Below are 24,237 nucleotides of genomic sequence, written 5' to 3' on the forward strand. Positions count from 1 at the left end.
AATTATCATACTTTTACTACTGTAGGACTATGCTTCGGAAATAGGAAAGGTTATCTTGATGGTTATTTTCTCCAACATAGACCATATAAAGGCAAATGCAATTAAATCAAAGGCCCTTGCAATGGCAAAGAGGTGTAAGACCAATTCAAACGAGAGGCAGTGGTCCCTCAAAGTTCACACCCTAAATAGCCATGCTTTCTGGTTTGAATTTCAACAGCATTTAGTAACAGGAAAACGTTAGAAAGGGGGGTTTTGGACATATTTGTCTGTAGTTACAGAATTTACCATCATCTACCTCCCACGTAGAAGCAAGACTAAAATACACACGCCTTGGAAAAGGAGCTCCTCAATGTGCTATTGACATACGCATTATGCTAAGTGTCAAAGTGGCAGAGAAGCAAAGGCTATCATTCAGGAATGTTTCTAGTACAGAATAAATAGCTGGTTGGCATCCTCTGTTAGATGTTGACTATATACCAGAACAGGTGACTACCAACCATCAAAGGCAGAAGCCAACACAGCTCTTTCAACAACATTGATAACACAACATCTAGGTCTTATTCTCAACAAGAACATTTCAGCCCTGTTTCAAAGAGGAATAATGGTTTTATAACAAACAGAGAACTGTTTGCCGATCACAGGGTATTCACATCAGCAGAAAAGGGAGATTAGCTCGCCCAGCTGGATGACTGACTATGCAATCACAAACTCTATATACATGTTGTAAATTCAAGCCTCTGCTGGTTTGCATATCTTCATGTATACTTTTGATTCTGCAGTGCTGCCTCTATTAGAGGATAATAAAAGAAGTACTAGACTCACAGTGGTGTCATATTTGAGAAAGTTGGGATGACAGTTTTACTCCCATTCATGACAACCACTCAGTGGTGGTAAAGCAGAGACGATCTGTTCAAGGGACATGTTCTAGGCAAGACTCAGTTTTCCACAGCTGTGTTTGGGGAGTTACCTGCAAGCAGCCACTGCTCACAAAACAAAGATTTGTGCAAACATCCTGAAACTGCAGTAAAATTGGCAGTGACTGCTTTGCTGCTGTGAATCAAAGGGGTACAATAAGAATATGCAGGGGACCGATTAGCTGTTTGTACAATATCTGCAGACAGTGCGGACAGGTTTTTTTGTTGAATCTAAGAGCGAGCAGAGATTATGGCACATAGCAATCAAGGGCAACATCTACTTGCAATAGAGCACATGCCCGGCCTCATCTAAAATTTACCAAATGCTTTAGGTTGAATTGGGGCAGTATGCCACAAATGAGAAATTAATTTCAAACTACATCTGGTCTTCCAGTGTTGTTGCACTCCATTCTGGAATCTGTGCCACTCCTCACAGTTTGAAATTGACACTTTCAGGCAAACAGATACTGTCCAGGAACACAAATATGTTGTTTTCAAATTCATGGTTTAAGAAACATGCCTCTACCTTTTCTCCCATTTGCCTGATTCCTTCTGTTACCAAAGATAAAGACAGAAGTGTGCATCATCATCTTGGTGGCACTATGCACGTGGGCCATGCACCATTGCTTCAGAAAACTATGATCATGTTAGCAAACATACCAAATGAAATTCTAGCTGGGTTTTGATCAGGGATCTCTGGCTGATCGTAAATCATGCCATAGCCTGGTTAGTCCAGGTACAATGGCTGCAGAAGGCAAAGTTTAAATTCTTGAATGTATCTAAAGACTTTGGCTATATTTGAAGGGCAGCTAAAGCACAATCCACATTGAGGATGTGTGCTTCTTTTGTGAAAGACAATCTGTATTCAAACTGGCACTGTCCAATTCCCAATTGGGAAGATGATCTAACACACAATCCATTGTCTTCCACCGATTGCTTAAAGAATTCATGGCTTGTTTAGGACTTTACCGCCAGCAATGAAGAGAGCCTGTTTCTTGGAGTTAAACTCATTACTGGTAGCCTTGATGAAACCTCCTTTAGAGCCAGTACATAAACATGATTCAAAATTCTTGTCTTGGAAGCTGCACTTACCTTTTCTTGACAATAGCATCAGCAACACATATGGCAGAGATTCAGACTTTAGAACTCTACCTCAGTTTCCACAAAATCTCAATTTCATCTAATTCAACAAATGGCCCTGCTTACTTTCTTCACTACAGCCAAAATATATTTGTACAGCCTAGGTGGGGAAAAATGCCTGAACGTTTACCCACATTAAAACATGCTTTTGGGAATATAAAAATAGGAGCCCTGGCAAAACAGTCTATTGCTTGATGGGTACCTCAAAGGAAGCAGTCATTGACAGAGTAGGGTTGGAGTTCAGTCCACCAGAGGCTTGATGTATACTGCAACTCTCATTGTTGATATTCCACTAATGGGCATTTGCAAAGTTACAGCTTGAAGGACCACATACATCATCATGAAGCATTACTGCCTGGATATCCTCACAAGACTGGAAACAGCTGTTAGTCAGGCGATGCAGAGAAAACCTTCTCGAATAAGGTGGGCCTTATTTCACGTTCTGCTATTTTGATTTTAATTGGTCTCTGTTCGTAATTCAAAAAGGGAAATCTATCCTCCCCTAGTGGTAATTCAATCATTAGAATCTATGAAAGATCCTATTCTGGAGACGATACTGCAGTTTAGCAATTTCAGTATCCTTCATAGATTTAAACATGACAATACTTGTTCCTCTTTCTAATGAGATTCTTGTGTAACTTTACTTTTGGCTATGAAAATCTAAGCTATGGAATCCACTAGGGGAAGTAGAACTCAAAGCTTCTCTACCTCATTGGTTGATGTTTGTATCATAGATAGGGTGTAGGCTCCTCAGTTCATCCTTTCTGTTTCTTAACACAACATCAGAAATGGAATCTGAAGTTGGTGGCTATGTGATGGGACATTGTGGACTTATGCTCAATGTCATAGGGAAGTCCTTTTGACTCTGCCAGTGGTAGACATCCACTTGGAAGAACTGTATCATTTTACACACAGTTTCTGAAACCAGCCACTAGATGACTAATAATGCCTAGAATTCAGATCTAGAGGAGTTTCAAGATAGTTTCAAAACTGTTGTTACATGTGAGTAACCCGTTTCATACAGTCTCTGCTGTTTAACATTTACTGGAAAACATTCCCAGCATGATGATGGTGAATGACATAATAATGTGCTTCCACAATATCAAAGATGGAGAATGTATTTTTAGCTAAGAATGATTTAATCGCAACACATGATTTTCACTCAAAAGCCAAAGGGTCAGAGTTAGCGGAGGTTTTCTGTAGTTTGCTGTGGCAAATGCTGCCTGAAATTTGATAAATTATGCAAATATGAAGGATATTCAGAAGACAAACAAATCCTAGTTTGCTCAGCCAGTCATATAGAGATTTTTCAGCCATATTGTTGAATACTTGTTTTTCAATTAGGGAGAGAATTCCTCCTGTCTGTTTCCCTGGCAGAAGTCTCAGTGCGGCAGATTTTCACAAATTAGAATTTTCCATATGTTAATGGTTCCGCGTATGATGTGCAGAGCAGCCTGGTGGACACAGGGTCTCGGACAAAGCAACACAAGTAATAATTGTAAATCCAGAAGTACCTTGTTTATTTGTCACTAGATGCTGTCAGTGAATGGAATGCACAACAGTTGTGTAAGGTGTTGCAGAACATTAAAAAAAAGGTCTATATTAGTCACTTAAAAGTAGACACTTCTGATTTAGTGCTGAACATTTTCATCATGGGAAACAAGTAACTGTCATTGTCATGACATTAATAATATTCATTAGCATCTGATAGGCTGGTTAACTCCTTTTTAGGAATATATAAGTGCAAACTTAGCCAAGAAGGTCAGTAGACAATTGTAAATTGCAACAGGTTATTTAGGTATCATGTGGAGCTGTAGAAACCTCCAGGTACATTAACAGTTTTAATTTATTATGAGCAATCTAGATACTTTCTCGTCTAGCCATCCCTTCCTCCAAGACTTTACATTCATTGTGCCCCACTTTAAATAAATTGTCATACTCGTAGTTGCTATATTTAACTTGTTATAAGTCCCAAGCATATAGTGCAAAATGTACTTAGGGTTTTGGAAGTTAAATGCATCTAGTGGACTTTCACTATAGTGGCAGTGCAGTTATGTGGATTTACACCTATCCGTGATTGTAGCAATGTGAAAACTGCAATTCAACAATTCAACCTGTCAAAACAAACTATTTTGATAGGTTAAAACCTTTGTTATAAACGATAATAAGTTACCCCTATGTCGGCCTTATAGTCCACAAGGCAGGGCACACAGTATTTAAAAGTAGGATGTGTAGAAAATTCATGTTAATGTCCTTATCATGACTAGTCCCCAAAACTGTTATTCACTGTGACAGGTCTTCCTGTCGTAGGTAGAAAATCAGAGTACAGATTAAAATCCTAATACTGTATCTCAGGACTGGGACTAGCTAGAAAAATTATCAAACAACTGTTCTTAATATTTATTCAAAATCTAATTCCATGGTGAAGTCGAATATTTAATAGATATTAAGGAAAAGTAACTTTTGGAAGATTTCTGTGCTTAGAGTTCCTGGAGGCTAATTTGCACTTGTTCTCAAACTTCTCTTAGCCAGTGATTAGCATTTAAATAGGTGTGAATAAAGTGGGAAATGTTTCCCAGGTGCAAACAATAGTCTGACCTGAATGTGGTGACTAATCTCTGAACCTCCCAGAATATGTAGGTTGGGGGCTGTGAGCATCCTTTTTGACAGTTAAGTGTCAAATCCTTCTTGAGTGTTAAAGCATGGTTAACCGGTCTGCGGGGGTTTACATATAACACTTCTGGGCACTCTTAAAAGGCAGATAACATGATGGCAAGACAGTTCTTGTGTATCCACTTTCTGATTTTAGATGAACCATCCTTTGTCCTACCAGACTGTGTCTCTGGGTGTATTGCGGGTAGAGTGGCTGCCCTAAACTGTATTTTAGGGTTAGATGTGAGAGGACACAAAGATTGCCATAGTACACTCCACATACACACCCTCAGAGCTCATATTTAGTGTGGACGCAGACTTTTTACATCTTGTAAATGACTAGGGTGGGTAGGGTGGGCCCTGGGAAGATTTAACCTATTGTGTAGGGCATGCATGGGAGCAAATCCCACCCACTACCTCGGCCCAGGCATAAATGTTGTACCTCCAGACACCCACTTCAGAACACCCGTGGATTGAGGAAGAATAGAAGAGGACTAGATCTGCTGTCTGTGATTTGAGAGGAGCCCTAAAGGACTGGACCTGCTCCCTCTTGTACCCAGGACAGAAAAGTGTAGGATCAGTTGGCTGATCTCCTGTGTGGCTACAGGGAGACACCACCTCGCATAGGCCTTATCTTCAAAGTATCCAGCTGACCAGTGGCAACTGGACCTTGCTGTTGGCCTCTGCCTCACACACTGAGTCTCAAAGTGCCTCCCTTTAGGTCTTGGGGATTTTAGAAGTGTACTTCTGTAGTGGATTGGGACTTAATTGACTTAGTCAGAAGATAGTCTTTGACAAGGATGAACATGGTGGGTGACTCTGACCCATGATCCATTGCGGTCTGTGTCAAATTACACATAGGTACCCCCATCTTCTGCGATCATTGCCTATAAGAGGCACTTTGTGCTTCTTGGAGCTATTCCTATTTAACATTTTATGAATTCATCTTTCAAGTTCCACTTTTTTTTTTTTTTGTCATTTTTGTGTCATTTTGTGTATTTTACTCTATTTTTCTAAATTGGTTCGGGATTGTTGTTGTTTTGTATTTAGACTGCATTACTGTTTTGATACTGTATAAATACTTTACTTGTTGCACTAAGTTAAGCCTGCCTGCTCTGTGCCATTGCCACAAGGAGGTTGAGCTCAGGTTAATTTAGTGACTTTGAGAGTTCACCCTGTTAAGGGTTGTTATTGTTCTTGGATGTGGGAAGTCCCTCCTAACCCCGACATCAAATAATTATCCAGTTTCTTACAGTTTGGTCTAGTTTTTATTAAATGTTATGAAAGGGTAACATTAGTTTTAAACTCTGTCCAGCCCTCTTGCAATAAGTTCATATTAGTTTCTCAGTTGTGCTTTTACATTTGCTTATAAACTATTCAATTTAACTATGTAACCTTCCAGGTTTGAGCTTGATTTTTAGTTGCTTTCCTCAGGTTGCAATATTTTTGTGCTTCTCACCCAACGTTCCAAGTAAATCTCTTGATCACCATTTAGAACTAATGGGCCTAAGCAGAAGTTCTCCATGAAAGGAGCTGATTTCTCCATATTTAGCAGAACATTCTTTATTATTTAGTGTATAAAATGATAAAAGCTTAAGCTACGATGTATGTACTTTTTATAAAGGCAGATTGTCCTTGAAGTGCCAAATAACAATAAGATCTGAATTGATTACCTTTCATAGTGAAACAAATGGCGGTAAGCAAGTCCTACGGGTTACTCTGCCACTTTGAAAAAAAATGACCCTTAACTACTGGTCTTGGTCGTCTCTCACGGTGGCCATTATAATTTTTTTCCTTAGATGCTAATTTTTGGGTATGGCATTTCCTAGCTCACAGAGGTTCTCTCCATGCCTCTAATGTGAAAAAAGGGAGACAGATCACAACACGCTCATTTTTAGGCTCTGTGTGATTTGCCTCAACGTTACCACAAATGTATATGTATGCAACTCTGGGATTCACAGCCCCCCGAACCTGAGTGGGAAGGGAAAAGAGTAGTCAAACATGATCTCTCCAGCCCGCAACTACAGTTGCTTACTGAATACAACAATTCAAAAAGGATACTCCATTTTAAGCAGTCTTCATGTCCTGTTAGTATGCTGGTCTGACTTGGGGATGCAACAAAAAAAATACAACAATTCATGTGGGACTCCTTCAAGAGACCTCCGCTCCAAAATGTCTTGCCCCATCTCAGACCCTCTTGACCTTATTAGCAAAGATACTGACTGCACAAACAAAACTGTGAACCCTTCAATCATATTTCACCTTTATCTGGGCAGGGTTCTACACTTTGGATTCCAGACCCCACGTTGCCTTATTTTACCTGCTTATGTTCATGAAAATAAGGACTCTTAGTCCATCCTGATGGACTGGCTTTCTCCAAAAAGCTGTCCGTAGGAGCAGCATCTCTCTCTCCTTCCCATGGGTCATCTGCAGTACCCTAAAAAGTGTTAAAGCAACAGCTGTTCATATAGGGAGTTGACATGCTTTCATCATTACCAGTTTTGTCTATCTCCACCCACCCTCAGTAGAACCTGTTTTTAAAAAGTTGTGTACTGTGAGAGAAAAGGAGTCGCCCTCTTGGTGCGATAGGAAAACTAGGTTTGTCAGTTTATAATGTACTTCAATCTCTGCATCTTGCATCCCAGCTTGATTGTGGAGTTCACTGCGCCTTCTTCAAAAACTCCTTAGCTTGCTGTAATCCTTCAACTCATGTCCTGCCACTGATATCTCTCAGCCCTAGGGAACGCCTTCCAACTGTATGCTTAGCAAAGTCTAGCTTACTTTAAATTGCCTCAATGGGAGTCATCTTGACCTCAGTATTGTGGGATATGGATTGCAGCTCGTTTAGTGCAGCAATCAGAAGGACATTTCCTTGTGTTGGTTCTCATTCTCCTGCTATCACCTCCTATGGACAGAGGATCTCATCAAAGTCCTTGTTCCTCCCCTTGCTCTGGTTCTCCTTGTGAGACATGGCTGCAGATGACGAGGATCTCCCTAGAGCAGCTTTTCACATCAGGCCTTCTTAGCAGACTGCATCCTATGGTAACACCGCAGCAGAGAACCCTCCCTCACTCCCTGGGTTGTGTTGTATTAATGATATATGGATTCTTTCGGAAGCAATTGTACAACAAATTGTAATTCAAAAAGAGGCTAAAAAATATACTCCTTTGTGTACTTAATATTCAATCAGTAGGATGTGAATACAATTGTATACATCAAAATAAAAAAAAAAACCGAGTACACACCATTGTTATGAATAGACCAAGTCTGTTTTTTTTAACCAAGACATAATATATCACGTATGGGTGTTCCTAATGGTAAACTATAATGGACCAGTTCTCTAAAGATTTCTGTATAACAAAGCATCTGGTAAGAGGATACCCTAAGGGAATGCTTAAACACTCTAGAAAGAGGGCTTGGTGTGTCCCCGAGACACTCTTTTGATCCCAAGAGACCTTACGCAGAGGGTTGAGCTTTTGACAACAGTTTCTACTGAAAGCAACAACATGAATTCATATCTACAATTTTCTTTCTATCCGTTGATTGGGTACACAAAAGACCTCAAGACCTCAGTGGAGTTGCTGCACTCCGATAAGGAAGTAACCCTGGTGGTAGCATCCTGGAACTCCACTGGTTTAGTTGGGAGGCATCACCTCTTCACCTATTCAGAGTTCCACTATCTGGGACCACAACACACTTACCCTCCCCCCCTAAAACCGAGGCCCCCAATTCACCTTCTGGCCACTTGAAGAGTTACTGTTTTAAAAGGTGTTTTCAGGGCTCCATACACCGTGATGTTTTTTCGTTGTGAATTTTGATCTGATCTAATTAGACCCTTTTAATTGCTCAGTTTCATTTAGTGCTATGTTGTTAGGAGGAAAGGTGACCGGCACAGAGAGCTGAAAGTAACTTAGCAACACAACATTCATTCCACTCCCTCTTATGTAATACCTTAAGCCATCCTATGTACTTTTTGTAAGTTATATTTCTACTTCATAGTTCTCAAAGGAAAAAAAACACTAGCTAGTATTGCAGTGCTTGCAATTTGGCATTGTGCACATCATCCACTGATTTTTTTTGTTTTGTTTTGTTTCTATTTATTTATTTATTGTATTAGCAGTAAGTACTTTTCATTCCTAAACTATTATGTTTTTATTATAAAAGTAAACCTTTAATTTCCACACATTTTCTTTTCATGTTTAGGCTCCTTGCGGTACATATATTTGATCAAATACTTCTCTTCATAAGTCTTGCATGTAACATACTATTCAGGGTTTATGTGGTTGTAGGTATACACAGAGTACATACTCCTGCCATGTAGTGTTTGACCTGCATGTGTGCAAGTTATTTTTCTTCGAAAAAGTATTTTGAGGTACAAGTTACTGTGACTCCTCCTCATGATGGCAATGTGCATGACCATCTAGTCCATTGTTAGATTGTTTTCTTTCTGCCGGCTGGTTCGGACGTGTGCTCCTGTTCAATACCTTTGTGGGTCTTTGTGGGGTTTATGTGGGTTCCTTCCCTCGATCGGTATAGTTTCGATGGCGTTTCTCATTTCTCTTTGTTTCAGGTCGCCGATTCCTGCTTCAACTGTGTGGCTCTCTGTCGACCTCAGCCCCACATGAGCCTGCGCCCTTTGGGGCCTCCTTCGATCTTCCAACCGCAAGATTTGCTCGTGGTGATGAAACAGATGCCATTTTCCTACTTCTACTCGCTGGTGCGCAAAATATCCTCAGACCAATCTCCTATCAGGTCTGTAATCTCTCTCTGTCTTTTGAACATAACCAGGTTGCTTGTGACACCTGCCACTTCATCCATTCTAAGAAAACCTTCCGCGACCGTTGGGCCGATGTCTCAAGACGAACGGAGACAACATCCTAGACCTTTTCGACCCAAGGAGATTGAGGAGGAACACCAGCCGCAGATGAGGGGCTTCCTCTCCTGACAGCTCTGGCTCAGCCCTTGTGATCAAGGATCTTCCACCAGCACGGCTAGCCATGAGTACAGTACTTCCTCCCTCGTGACACCGATCCCAAGCTGAGCAGCCCCTTTTGGAGGGTCATCCAGCCACTGTGGGAGAGGCAGATTGCCGGGCCGCCACTACCTTCAGGCCATAGTCTGCACCAACCACCATTTTCAGACGCAACACCCAACCCCAGCTCGGTGCCAAAGACATCATCGAGGCTGAGTGCTTCAGAACCGCCTGTGCCTGCCTCTGAACCGAGCTATCAGTCGTCATTTTCGGTGTCAGCATCGTAGCAGAGTCCCTTGGTCCTGACATACAAGACCGGACATGACTTGGGGATCACCAAGCCAATTCTCAATAAACTTCAGGAAGAGATTGGCGCCCATCAGAAACACATAATGATACATTCCCATACGAGCTGGATTCTCACCCACTCTCTGGGATCTGCTTCTCAACTGTCCAAATGCCATCTTTCCTTCGAGGAAGCCTTGGACATGTCACCTCCACCTATATAGCGCAAGAAATTGAACAAGCCCATTGCCTGTCACTCTTATACATTCACCATATCCTGATCCACAGCACTCACCCCCTCCTCTAGGTGACCCTTTTCTCTATACATGTCAGGGGTCATCTCACTTAGACTGTGGGGATCAGAGGTAAAAGGGGATACATTTGACACTCCTCAGCAGGGGGATCCCTGGAACCCCTGTGATGCAGACCAACCAGGGGACATAGATCCTGACCTGTACTTTGCGTGTTCCTCACCTCCTGACTCCTCCACACCCCACAGTGAACATACTGGTAGTTCTGCCTCCTTCTGGAGCTGGATCTCCACACTGAGTCTTTAGAGGAAGACTTCCTTTTGGAATCCCTGTCTTCTACCCACCATTCAGTACCTCCTCATGCTTAAAAGCATGCTCTGTCAAACCCCAGACATCTTTCAAGACCCCGTCTGCTCCAGAGTCATTACACCTAAGTTGGACAAAAAATAGAATGCTTGCACCACTAATCTTCTGTTCGTTTGTGGCCAGCTTCCATCTGCCTATCCAGTGGTACTGCCCTTAAAAGGGCTAACTCTCAGACAACTGCTGATGCCTTTTTACCAGATGGAGAGTAAATAAATAGATTCTGCAGGTAAGAGGGTGGCTGCACAATCGGCCAACCATTGGCTGATTACCAATTCAATTGTCAATCAGCCAATTAAGATGAAATGGAGGATCTCCTCCAACGTCTACCAGAGGAGCATAGGAAAAGGGGTTATGAGATTTGTCTCTGAGGAAAAGCAGATTTCCAAAACCACCAAAAGCTGTATACTAGATTCTGCAGACCACCACTGTTTGGCGGAGGGGGGTTAGTGTCAACTCCAGTTTCCTTCTGTACAAAACGTGCTTAACCTGCCCTTTGATGCCCAACATCTATTCGGACCACAGGTTGACCACATGGTGGAAAAAATTAAGAAAGATACGTAGTCAGCGAAATCGATGGCCACCCTTTAAACATCTACCCTTCACTGCCCTTGCCCCCCCATGCCCTATCTGCGATGCTCAGACCGCCTCCCTCGGAGCCTCCATCTCGTACCAGTGCCCACAGGCTCAACAGTTATCTCTCAGAGGCTGCTTTAGACGGTCCTTCAGAGGCAACAGATCAAAAGGCAGGGTTAAAGGTGGCTGCCCCCAAGTAGCCACCACCACCACTAATCCTTGATTTGCCCCCTTTCCTTACCTGCCAAATCATGCAACACCTGTCGGGGGCACAGCCAAAAGTTATTTCACACTTGGCAGAACATCACTTCTGACTGGTGGGTTCTGGCTATTATCCAGCATGGTTATTGTCTGAAGCTCACTTCCACACCGCCCACCATTCCACAACGCAAACACAAACTATCCCCAGAACATCAAACGCTACTCACGGAAAAGGTCCAAGCACTTCTTCTAAAAGGGACCATAGAACCTGTCTCCTACCATCACCAGGGCACAAGGTTATGGTGTCTGTACTTTCTCATTCCCAAAAATACAGTTCTCTTCTATCCATTCTGAACCTCAGGCCCCTAAACAGATACATACTTTCAGAGCACCTCTACATGATTACTCTTCAGGATATCATCCCGCTGCTACAACAAGGTGACTTCATGGGCACTCTACCTGAAGGACGCTTACTTCCACTTACCAGTCCACCCAGAACATCTCCAGTATCTCAGGTTTATAGTCAGAGGAAAACATTACCAGTTCAAGATGCTCCCCCTTGGGGTCACCACTGCACCCAGGGTGTTCACCATGTGCTGTACAGTGGTAGCTGCTCACCTGTGTTCCCCTAATTGAGCGACTGGCTCTTTAAGAATGCCACCTGTCAAAACTGTTCCAAACACACTCAACTCACAATAAACCTCCTTCACCATCTAGGGTTTACCATCAGTGCTACAAAATCCACCTCCAGCCCCTCCAGATACAATCTTATCGGGGGTCAAGCCTCAACTCAGAAGCTGGCATGGTTGATCCAAATTCAGTCAGGACAGTTATGCGCTTCCTTAGCATGCTGGACTCCTGTATTGCCATAGTACCTTATGCCATGTTACAAATCTGTCCGTTGCAGGAGTGTTTGGCGCACCAGTGGTCTCAAGCGAAGGTCATTGGGGACCATCTAGTGTTAATCAGCTGCTCCACTTGTCGCTCTCTGCAATGGTGGAACATCAACAACCTGTTGAAGGGGTGGCATTTTCTCAACCCAGTCCTACAGAGAACCATTACAATGGACACAGTCCTTACAGGCTGGGGGTGCACACTTACAGGATCTGAATGTCCAAAACCAGTGAGAACCAAACCAAGAGGGCCTCCACATCAGTTACCAAGAACTACTAGCTGTTTACCTTGCTTTGAAAGCTTTCCTTCTTCACTTGATTGGCGCAAAGTAGTCCTCATCAAGACGGACAACATGGCAGACACTTGTTCTCTTCAAAAGCAAGGGAGCACCAGATCTCCCCAGCTCTCTCACTGAGCACAGAGCATTTGGCAGTGGGCTGTCTGATACAAGATCCATCTTCTAGCGGAATATCTTCCAGGAGTGGACAACGACTTTGCCGACCTCCTCAGAACGATGTTGAAACAAATGCAAGAGTAGGAACTCCACCTGCAAGTCCTCCTCCAGTACTTCTAGCTTTGGGGACACCCAGATATAGACCTCTTTGCGATAGCAGAAAACACACAAAACCCAAACTCGCCTCAAGATTCCCACACCCACAGTTCAGGTGCTATGCGCTATGGATGAGTTGGTCAGGGATATTTGCTTAAGCTTTTCCCTTCTTCCAGTACTTCCATTTGTGTTTCGGGGGCTTTGGCAGACGTCTCTTACCCTCATTCTTGTGGCTCCCACTTAAACATGCCAACCATGGTTCACCACTGTCTTCGAACTGTGTTTCCGCATGAAAGGCTCCCCAGCAGGCAGGCTGTTCTCACAGAGAACCATGGAGAGATCAGGTATGCAGACCCAAGGTCTCTCAGTCTTGCAATCTGCCTCCTGAAGTCCTAGAATTCAGGTACCTTAATCTTCCACCCAAATGCATTAGCATTCTTAAGCATACAGACCTGCTACTCATGCCTGTTAAGTTGTCTAGTCGAAGAGGTTTGTGTACACATTGACTCCTTAGCAGTCAAAGTGCAAGATATTGTCTGCTACCTTCTTCACTTACAAACTTGTGGTTTAGCTTTCACATCCATAGGACTACACCTAGGTTCTGTAGCTGCATACCTTCAGGCCAGGTAACACATTTCCCTCTTAGGAATTCCAGTTAATAAAGCTTGTATGGAGGGTCTGAAAAGTTATTCCTCCTCGGATCCCACCAGCCCCAACATGGAACCTCAACAGTTTATTGATAAGACTCATTGGCCCTCCATTTGAACCACTCCACTCCTGCCCCCTCTAGTTTCCCTCTTGGAAGGTAGCATTTCTGGTCACCACCACATCACTTAGGCCTGTCAGTGAGCTTCAGGTACTAACCTTGAAGCAACCTTTATTCCAGATACACAGAGATAGGGTTGTCCTCCACACCAACCCCAGATGTCTCCCTACAGTGGTCTCACCTTAGTAAATCCATTGAACTTCCTTTATTTTTCCTTCACCCTGACTCAGTTGCGGAATGAGCTCTCCATACCCTAGAGGTTAAACGCTCCGTCATGTAGTATAGAGACTGCACCAAACCCTTTAGGAAGATGAAACATCTCTTTGTTGCCTTCCCCAACCCCCACAAAGGGAAGGTCCTATCTAAATCAGGCATTGCAGGATGGATTATTTTGAAGCCAAGAAGATCTTGTCCGTTCCTCTGAGAGCTCACTGCTTGGAAAAAAAGGAGCCTCTGTGGGTTTTTTTGGGCAACATCCCTAAAGCTGAGTTATGTAAATTATCAACCTTGTTCACACCACATACCTTTACAAAACATTATTGTGTAGATGTGTTAGCCTACCAACAAGGAAGTGTTGGCCAGGCAGTTCTCTCTACACTCTTTCAATTAAATGCAACTTCCTCAGGCTAGCCACCGCTTTTCTGGGAGGTGTGCTTTCCAATCTTTGCACAGCATGTTTATCTATAGCCACATATGCCTCAAACAGAAAATGTTACTTACTCAGTAAGCATCTGTTTGAAGCATGTACTACTGTAGATTCATGTGCTGGGCATACCCCTGTCATCTATTGTTGGGCCTGGATGTATGCAAGTTGTTTTTCTTTTAAGTAGTCTATCGAGTCACAAGGTATGTGACTCTTCCTCTTTTTGGAAATACGCATGGTCATCAACCCCATTATACATTTTTTTCCCCTCACGGCAGGTGTGGATGGAATGTGAATCGAAACGTTGTATAGAGAGATGTCCATGCAAAGAAAGAGAAAAGATACCTGCAACCGCCGCAGGCAGTTTTGATAGTCTCATTCGTCTAGCTCATGAGCCCCGTCCAGTTTGGAATCTGAATGTTGTGTTGGCTGTTGTTGCTCGTATGTCTTTTGAGGCCAATACATAAAGTAATCTCTGCCATGTGCTGTTGAACAGTGACCATTTGATTGTGACCACAACTCTGTCATCACCAGCTTTGTGCTCATTTTGGTCAAGCCTTTCTGTTTTGAAACTATCTCCTCTATATGTAACATAGATTCTTTTTAATCTACTCATTGTTATAAAAATAGCTAAAACGTTAACAGATAGGACCAGTTATGGGGCATAGTGACTCTAGTAGTGGCAGCCTTAGTTACACTGTCTCATATGGGTCACTTACCATCCTGCGCTCCAGATCTGTGTCTTATGAATAAAGAAAAAGACTGAGACATAAAAGTCAGCAGCCAAATGCAGAATGCAAGAGGTGAGACCCGTGGTTTGATCCGCACCTGACTTTCATTACGGGTGTGGCCCATGAATACATAGGAAGGGGAATGAAGCAGCACAAGTAAGTGTCACTATGATGTGGGACCTGTGATATTTTCATGCCTAGCTCTTCTGAGACAACGCACCCTGGATGGGGTAATTACCACACTGCATTTAATCAGATCAAAGAGGAAATTAGAACTGCAGGATACGGACAAACGTTTAAGGAGCTTTGGAAAAAGAATAGAGGTTTCTGCAGCTTTTGATCTTTCTTCGATTCACATGCTTGAAGTACTGCCCAGCGTCAGGCTGGGAATACCCAGTAACAAATGTTAACATAGAAGTGTGGAAGTGTTGGGACACAGAGATCTACTCTCCAAGAGGCTCACACTCATCTGGTGGATGTAAGGGAGTCCTCTCAGCTGGTTTCACATTTATATTTTTCTCAAATTTGTATTTTTTATTGTTATTTAACAGTTTTCTAGAGCGTGCAGTGATCATAGAAAAAGGAATCCTTGCACTAGGGATACTGAAGAGGAAAGGTACCAGACTGAAGTAATGCTAAAAAGATGATGGTTTGAAAGGCTTTTCTAAATTGAAAGTCGAGAGAGAGATCGAGAGAGATCGAGAAAGATAAAGAGAGAGAGAGAGAGAGACTCTCCCTCCAAAAGTCAAAATCTGAGTTAAGTTTTAAGAATTCTACTCTTGCCTTCTCCCTGTCAGTTTTTCACATTATCATCCTCCTCATTGAAGACAGATGAGGCCAAAAACTGTGGACAACAAAAGCTATAGTTCTCAGTAGTGAGTCTACCCTGGTTTCTGCTTCCAAGACCAGGAAACACAAGCTTGATCTTTCTTGTTCAACAAATCCTGAAATGGCCTCCTCTTGACTCTTCAACACTCTGGTCCTTCTTCTGTGAAAGGAATGAGGAAGGAAGCCTTCTGTCAATCCCAAGTTCTGTAAATCTGATGGCCCGTCGATAGACACTCCATTGAAAGTGCAATAATGTTCTGTGTCAATGGATTCAGCACCACCTGCTACATGTTATGGCAAGCATGGCCCTAGTCACTTACACTCGTCAGCAAAAAAATCATAGTCATCTCCTGTCACAATGACTACATGACCTTGCCATTGGCAGTTCAATCCGCTAAGATTCCATCTCTGTCTTGCTCATTGATGAAGATCCTGCCAGTGATCATGCCTTTTCTTCAACAACACGAGGACTGTTGCGTTTACAAAAGTATCTGCCAGGGATGAAAACAGCTATTACTGCAATACGCCCTACAAGTCCTCTGGTGACATCATCTAAATTACAGTTGTTAATCTCTGCAATCTGCATTGCTCTTGAGCCTGCAGCACACGTTTAGGATGAGGACAACAGCAAGAAGAGAGTAATTGATGAGAAAGAGGGGAATCAAGACCAGTTAAGAAGTTTACTCCCATAGCTTGCTTGGATATGAAGTATAAGGCCCCAGGTTCATCCCCAAGTTGTCTCATGAATAAAATCTTAAAAGATTATCTCTGTTGTTGCTCAGCATTGCTCCCAGAATCCTTCATCGCAATGTATTTGACCCCCTCTACTAGGAAGGCCACCAATTAAAGACCGTGGGATGGGAAAAGTTTAGGAGATTCTTGAAGGTTGCTAATGCTGCTGCAGTTTTTTCAATATAAAAGGCAGTGATAGAACAAGATAACTAAGCTCCTGGATAGACTACCCGATGATTGCTGTGCCCACCCTAAAGCAATCCTGAGTGAGGGTGAACTTGCATCTTTGTTCCTCATTGACGTGTCCTGTGATGCTTTAAATTCTGCCTTCCATCGAATGCCTACCAGAGTAGTTGTATGTTGATGGTCAAGGGTGGGGAATGTAATAAAATATCTACTTGTCCATGTGACAGGTTGCTTCTTATATCTTCTTGTCCTGTAAAAAAACAAAATCTACTTGCCCCTTTGGTGCCATGTAGTGCTATGTCTTTATGACAGCAATCTCATTATATAATAACTCTGATAATAGCTGTTCTGATTATGCAAGGCTTAATATTATAGTAGGGTTTGAATACTAGCAGTGTCCTTATTTTGCCACCTTTCCGCAGATCTACATACTGGGGTTAGAGGTAGCGGTAAGTAATAATTCCAGGGCTGGAATGCCCTTTTTATTCTGTGCAACCCTACTAACTTGCATGTTTGGAAATTTACTTCTTCCATGGTTGGGAAAAAAGTGGTTGGAGGGCAAGTGAACTTTTAAATGTTCCACAGATTTTCGCATGAGCAAATCTACACATGCTATAATATAGTTTACACATATTTTCTAGAAGTATGATTTCCTGGTCTACTTCTGTAACTTCTTGTGAATTAATGAAATACGTTAATCTGTACTAATGCGAAGTCATATATGATAGGTGCAATTGTTTTACTTTCTTTAACAATTAAGTCCCTAATTTGTTCTGGTGTTAAGACCCTTAGTTTTTATTACAATTCAGTCTCTCTAGCTCTCTCTCTCTCTCTCTCTCTCCCTCTCCATCTGTCGGCTGGCTTTAACGTGAGTGATTGCAACCTGCTTTTTCACATGGAGCATATCTGCACACAAAGTAGTTTTGTTCAGTGCCAGGAACTACTGTGTTAACATGTTCTATTTGAGATCAAAAAATACATTTGTTACACCGGTGAGGGCCTGGCAGCTCCCACAACAATTATGTTTTACAAAGGCCATTTCAAAATAATACACGCATTGACAAAACCAAAAGACTTATCACCAATGTTTGTCCTATTGGCTTTGCCAATGCTTGTTTATTTACATGTTTCCCAAAATGTTGTTGAACCTGGTAACACTGATTTTCCATTATGAATATATTTTAGAAATACTAGCATTCATCAACACATTTTACTAAATGATGCTTCAAAGACATATTACCTAAAATTTCACAGTAGCTTAGCAAAACATTTTGTTTTCTAGTTGCATTTTTTAAAAAATATTTTATTTTGAAAGTAAAGAATCCTCAACCTTGCTTTCAAAGTTATACAAATATTTGTGTCTGATTAGAGAGCATTCTTGGAGCATTATACGTAGCCTCATATTCTTAAACTTTGCAAATATGTGTATGCTTTTTTATTTATTTTATTACTGGAACCACGTTCAGTAGTGCAGTCTGAGCTTACATTTATTTAGAGCACTCACCCTATTAATAGACTTCGCATTAATGAACCATAAATACAAGTTGGAGCAACATTACCGTATAGATACAAATATTACCTCAACTGCAGACCATTCACTTCTGTGCTCCATAATGTGGTACTGTGAACTGGCAGCCAAAGGGTTTGTGCTGCAGGGGGTTGGGCCTTCTTGTCACAAGAACGCACTAAACATGAAAACTTGTTTACCTTGACCTCAAACAATATGTCCTGGGCGTCAGACTGTAGGAATTACACACCTCTGATGGTTATCCAAAACTTTTTTTTAAACCAAACGTGCAGCTGAAAGTCTTAGACATGCTTTTTCTTTATTTTTTTATTTTTTACAAACAGTTCTTGGGCAGATATACATGTGATACCCTGCAAATCATCAAGGTAGACCTTGATACAGCTCACACTCTGGGCTCCTTTCAGAGATGTCAAAACTACTGTCAGTGACAGCCATACGAGCAGAGAGGTGACTCTGGCAGTCATCTATTTTTTCTTAATGTAAGAAGGTCACAGCCAGCAGGGGATACTTAGTCTCAGTACTGCAAACAAAGATAGTCATTCAACAGAACTCAGAGGAGTTGTCAATATTTCCTCTTCCAGTAGAGGCCTAGATCAGTCTCACCAAATGTTATTTTTCTGCTTGCCTGCTCCACTTGAAATCCACACTGGTAGTAGTAAAAGATGGAGGCATTCTTTCTCAGAATGGACTGAAAGGCTTATAGCCATGGCTTATGAAATTAACTCAAGATCACATGTTGTGTTCTGCAAGACAAAGTTCTTGAGAATACCAGACTCTCACTTGCTGTTGTGACCTCTATAGGAACAGCCTGATTTCCATTGGTAACAGATCTGCAGTCACCTGGGCGATCCAACAACGATTACTGTGGTCATGAAGCAAGCACTTCTGTGGTGAAGGCTGAAGAAACACATTTGCAGTTCAAGGCTTACAGTATTAAGATGTTCATTTTCCGTTGATGACAGATGTCTTCCTGAAGAAATAGGACAATCATCTTCAGGAGCTCCTTACCTGGGGTCTCTGAACCCCGCAGAAACAATCATTACATATAAACATGTAACCGACAGCAGTCAGACTTGCTTTAAAGGTATTTTTGCTGTGTATTGAGAATCATGAAGCCCTCATGAGACAGTATGACCACTCTACATTACATAATCAAGCAGTGAAAGACAAGGTCTCAGATTCAGGATCAAGAAGAACTGTCAGTAGTACTGGATGCTTTTGTCACAGAGTTCTTTTGAAATGATAGTTTGTACTTGATTTTCACTGTGTGTGTACTGGTGTTTCCAAGGGGTGGGATGCCACCTTTATATATTTTTGTGGCACAATAGTACCCAAAATGCCAATGATCTGCCCCTGATGTGACGGCTGGACCCCTCCATACATTGTCACCTCTGCGTGCTGACATTAGTTCCTTTCTTTTAGCACTTTCCAGCATGCATCTGGAGCTCACTCCCTCGAATTCTGTAAGGCTTAACAAACAATATTTCAAAAACATTTCAGGTGTGCCAGGGACATGCTCCCCTCCCTTACAGCAGCAGGGTTCAAACCTTTTAAAGATTGCCACAAACAAGTGTTGGTGCCAGACCCCTTAAGGTCTGTTTCTGGTGTTTGGGCTCCTCACATGACTCAGTGTCATGCAACAAATGTGCTCTGTTGAATTTGAAAGCTATCTGAGATTGTAAGGCTAAATTCTGTTGTGGAACATTGCGAAAAGGCAGAGTCTTTTTCGTGAATGCTGTTCCTTCAGATTGAAATCATCAGTAAAGTCTTAAAACGAAGCAACATGAGAAGTCAATACATGACTCCACTTTGTTCCTTCACTCCTGTGTCCACCAGGGTACTCCCAAGCTGCAGCCTCAGTTTCGGTCTCAGTCTCTGACCTTGGAACCGATTTCAGCCTTAATACTGGTGCAAATTCCCAGGTACATTAGTGACAGTACAAAAAATCCAGGCCTTTAGAAAGGCCATGCTGCATTTGTACGGTATCCTAGCAGACCCCTCAGGGGCATCTTAGGGCTCAAAGGAGTCGAGGGGGCCATCAGTCGGTCCACTGCCTGCAGATCCATCCCTGATGCTGATTGTGCCCCTTGACTCCAGGGCTGACGCTATGTCTGACGCCAGAGCCCTTAGCATTGATGCTGGAAGGAGAGACGATAATCCTTTCTGACAGGCAAATTATTCCGCCTCCACCCCCACTGAAGTCGCAGCCTCCTTGTTCCTTAGAATATTCAATTTTGGAGACGCATTCTTTACACTACAGACTGCCTGTCCCTGTGATGATAATTCACAGATTTATGACAGTGAAGATCTATATTTGGACCTTCAGGATGCCACTGGCCTGGATATCTCCACAGACACTGACCTCCAGTCACCTAATCCTGGCCCATTGATGGAAGAGTTTATATTTTTTTCCATGGCCATCCTTAGAGAAACTGAGATCCTAGACCCGCAATTACCTAACACAGAGGTCAAGACAAACATCTTTACAGAGGTCCTGCAGTTGGGTAGACCTTGCACAAGCTACTTCTTCTTTTTAACAAGGCCTTAACTGACACACTGCTGGGCACCTTGGGAAAGCCAGGATCTTGCCCATCAGTTAATAGGCAGATAACCAGGAGACACAGTCCTGTCCCTGGAGATCTAGCCTTTCTCCTGCAACACTCCACACAGCGGCAGAAGAAATTTAAATTTGCTCTAGGCACTGTGCAGATCACTGTTTTATCTCCATAGGTAGCAGGCCTTCACATCAGACCGATGGGTTCTCTACATTGTCCACAATGGATACACGCTCCCTTCCCTCTCGACCAATCCAGACATATTTCCTACTCTGCAATGTCTCCTAGAGGACCACTTGTCTATTCTGCTTGGGGCAGTTCAAGCTCTCTTGGACAAGGGAGCCATAGAGAGGGTGCTGGCATCAGACGTTGGGAATTGTCGTTACTCCTGATACTGCCTGGTGCCGAAGGAGAGTAGAGGACTCTGTCCTATCGTAGATCTTTGCCTTGCGATTTTCCTACTCAGGAAGGGTAAGTTCAAGATGCTCATCCAGGCCCAAGTTCTGTCTGCTTTGGAGCAAAGAAGCTAGATGGTGGCACAAGATCTGCAGGGCGCTTATTTCCACATTGCCGTCCTGCAATCCCTCAGGTCTTATTTTTGGTTTCTGGTAGGCCATGAGCAATTTCATTTTTCAGTGCTACGAGTTATCCTCGGGTGTTCATGAAAGTGATGGTCAATGCCCTTCTTCAGAGATTGGGAATACCAGTCTTATTATACCTCAACACTGGTTGCTGAAGACAACTTTGCCTCAGACAGTAATGGACCATCTACTGACAATGGCTATCCTATTGACAACGCTGGGGTTTCCAGCAGTGTGCCGAAGTAACGCCTGTCTCCTTCACAGAGGCTCACCTTCATTGTGGACATCCTGAATACGATGTTTTTCTGAGTCTTCATCCACTTCAGTGGGTCCAGGAGATTTGGGCTATGATCCCAATGTTTCAGCCCCCATCCTGGATAGCGATTCTGAGGGTACTTGGCCTTCTGCATCCTGCTAGTGGACGAGGCACTTTGGCACATGTGGGCACTGGAGTGAGATCTGAAGTCTCTGTGGGCCCAACACCAAGGGAACCTGTTGAATTCCATCCAGGTGTAGGATGAGACTGCAAAGGATCTGAGGTGGTGGCTTCTAGACCCCTCTCCCTACCCCACCCAGTGCTAATGGTTGAGACAGATGCATCCTTGTTGGTTTGAGAAGGCCATCTGGAAGAGATGGAAATCAGAGGCCTCTGGTCTCTAGCAAAAACCCTCCTACACATCAATTTGTTGCAGTTCCAGGTGAATTGCTTGCCATTGAAAGCGTTCCTCCACTCTGTGACACTGCAACAAATAGGGCGGAGTGGTGTTGGGGATCCTGTGCCAGGAGGCCCTACGCCTCTGGAAATGGCTGAATCATCAGGGCATTTCCCCGATCTTACAGCACCTGCGAGGATTTTTAAACGTTAGCGGCAGACAAATGCAGCAAACTGTGCCTAGTGGATCAGTAATGGCAACTGCATTCGGAAGTGGAACAGGGCATCTTCCAAAAATGGGGAACACCCTGACTTGATCTTTTCGCCACTGCTGAGAAAGCGAAGCCTCCATACTTTTGCATGTTGAAGTTCCCAAAGCAGTTCTTGCTGCAAGACCTCTTTTAATTAGACTGGAGCTTGGGACACCTGTCTGCCTCTACCTCTCCTGCCCAGAGTTCTGAAGAAAATCAGGAACTACCAGGCCCAAGTCATCTTAGTAGCTCTGGACTGAGCGAGGAGAGTGTGGTCCCATTATCTTCTCGGCATGAGCATCTGTTCTCTGATTCGACTGCCCCTTTGGGAGGACCGCCTGTTGCAGCAGCACAACAGGTATTGCGCCTGAGTCTGTATAATCTACACTTCTATGCTTAGAGTTAGAGCAGCAACAGCTGACTGATTAAGCATCGTCTTGGCAGCCAGGCATCCCTCGACTAAAACAATCTATGCAGGAAGATGTTTGTTGTTTGGTGTTCTTCACAGAATATCCAACCTTTACAGCTACAGTTGTCTGACATGCTACTCTTGTTTATCCTTAGCCAAGCAAGGTTTTGCTGTGGCAATAGTTAGTGTATTTATTGGCTCTTTTAGCTTTTTTATATATGCCCTTTCGGCCATCTTTAGGCAAATCACTTGTGATCAGTTTTCTAAAATGGTTGATTTGTTTGTTCCAACCAACACCATATGGGACGCCTTAGTGGGACCTCAATCTGGTTCGCACTTTTCTCATGTGCACTCCATCTGAGCCAATACACAGCTGCCATCTCCAATTGCTTACCTTAAAAACTGCTTTCCATATAGCGATAACATCACCTTGTCATGGATGAACTACAAGCATGGTCTTTCCAGCATCTAGTGGTTAGGACTAAAGAGTAATTTCTCATGAAAGTTGTTGCGATTTTCCATATAGGACAGTTCATTACCTTGACAGCTTTCTTTGACCCACCTCATCAGTCTAAAGAGGAAGAGAGACTGAATAGACAAGACCCAGGAAATAGAGCTTTGAACGTTTACATTGATCGTACCAAGGACCATTGGGTGGATGAACCCCCCTGCGGTTTCTAGGGTACTTAAGGGAGAAGAAGGGAAAAGCTGTGCAGAAAAGAACAGGTTCAAGTTGGTTTGCCCTGTGTATCACATTCTACTACAGATTGGCCAAGGAAAAGCCTCCAGAAGGCGTATGCACTCATTCCACCAGCGTGAAATCTCCTACCAATTCGCTTGTGTGTGGTATGTCACTCTTAGATGTCTGCCTGGCTATTATGTGGTTGTCAGTTCATATGTTCACAAAGCAGTACTACATGAATAGCAAAATCCAGTGGAAGGGGCATCTGCACGTTATCACCTGGGGAGGTACTGCACTGGTCTCTAGTCACAAGGTAAGGAACATGTGGTTAGAGGTATCCATCAGAATAAGAAATGACTAACTTTTTATAAGTCTTTCTGGTGGATACTCTAACTGCAGATTCCTCACAGATGCATCTTCTCTCTGTTCTGAGGAATGGACTTTTATAGTCCAACTAATAAGATTCCATCTTCGAGATCAACACACTAGCACAATCTAATTGCTAAGGCTTGTGTCTGACAGCGCAGACAGATATCAGAAAGGTATGGACATCAGTGCGCAAAGATGGCAACTGTGTAGGGATCTCAATGTCACACCCAGGGCAGGTCAGATCAGATGTGGAGCCGCACAACACAATCAGCCTACATGCGAGTGAATTGCCAAAGCAAATTCTCCAAATTCAATCTGGTCCCGGGGGTATTCATAAGGTGGGGAATCTGCGGTTAGATAAAGTATTCTACTGAACGAACATTACAAGTTAAGTAACTTGTTGTTTGAAGTCATAGCTGGGAATCCTTGCCTATACTTTTCTGCCAGTTTCCCTGCTCCCCCTGAGATCATCAGAAAGCTAAACTGGGGCCTTGCTGGCTCATTCTGGTCACCTTGGCAAGGCCAG

At 43.0% G+C, this 24,237-nt stretch overlaps 1 protein-coding gene across 8 annotated transcripts in view; it reads left to right on the plus strand.

The window, feature by feature from the left end:
• Nucleotides 1–24,237, plus strand: part of WIZ (WIZ zinc finger) — a 688,842-nt gene that overhangs the window by 366,769 nt on the left and 297,836 nt on the right. For 6 of the 8 annotated variants that reach the window (XM_069231671.1, XM_069231676.1, XM_069231674.1 and 3 more), the window contains exon 7: nucleotides 9,277–9,423. The exons of the other annotated variants lie outside the window; for them this stretch is intronic. In XM_069231671.1, coding sequence (XP_069087772.1) covers nucleotides 9,277–9,423 — 147 coding nt within the window. The remainder of the gene's footprint in view (nucleotides 1–9,276; nucleotides 9,424–24,237) is intronic. 8 annotated transcript variants of the gene reach the window in all.

The sequence above is a fragment of the Pleurodeles waltl genome, chromosome 4_2 (assembly GCF_031143425.1).
Source record: "Pleurodeles waltl isolate 20211129_DDA chromosome 4_2, aPleWal1.hap1.20221129, whole genome shotgun sequence".
NCBI lineage: Eukaryota > Metazoa > Chordata > Amphibia > Caudata > Salamandridae > Pleurodeles > Pleurodeles waltl.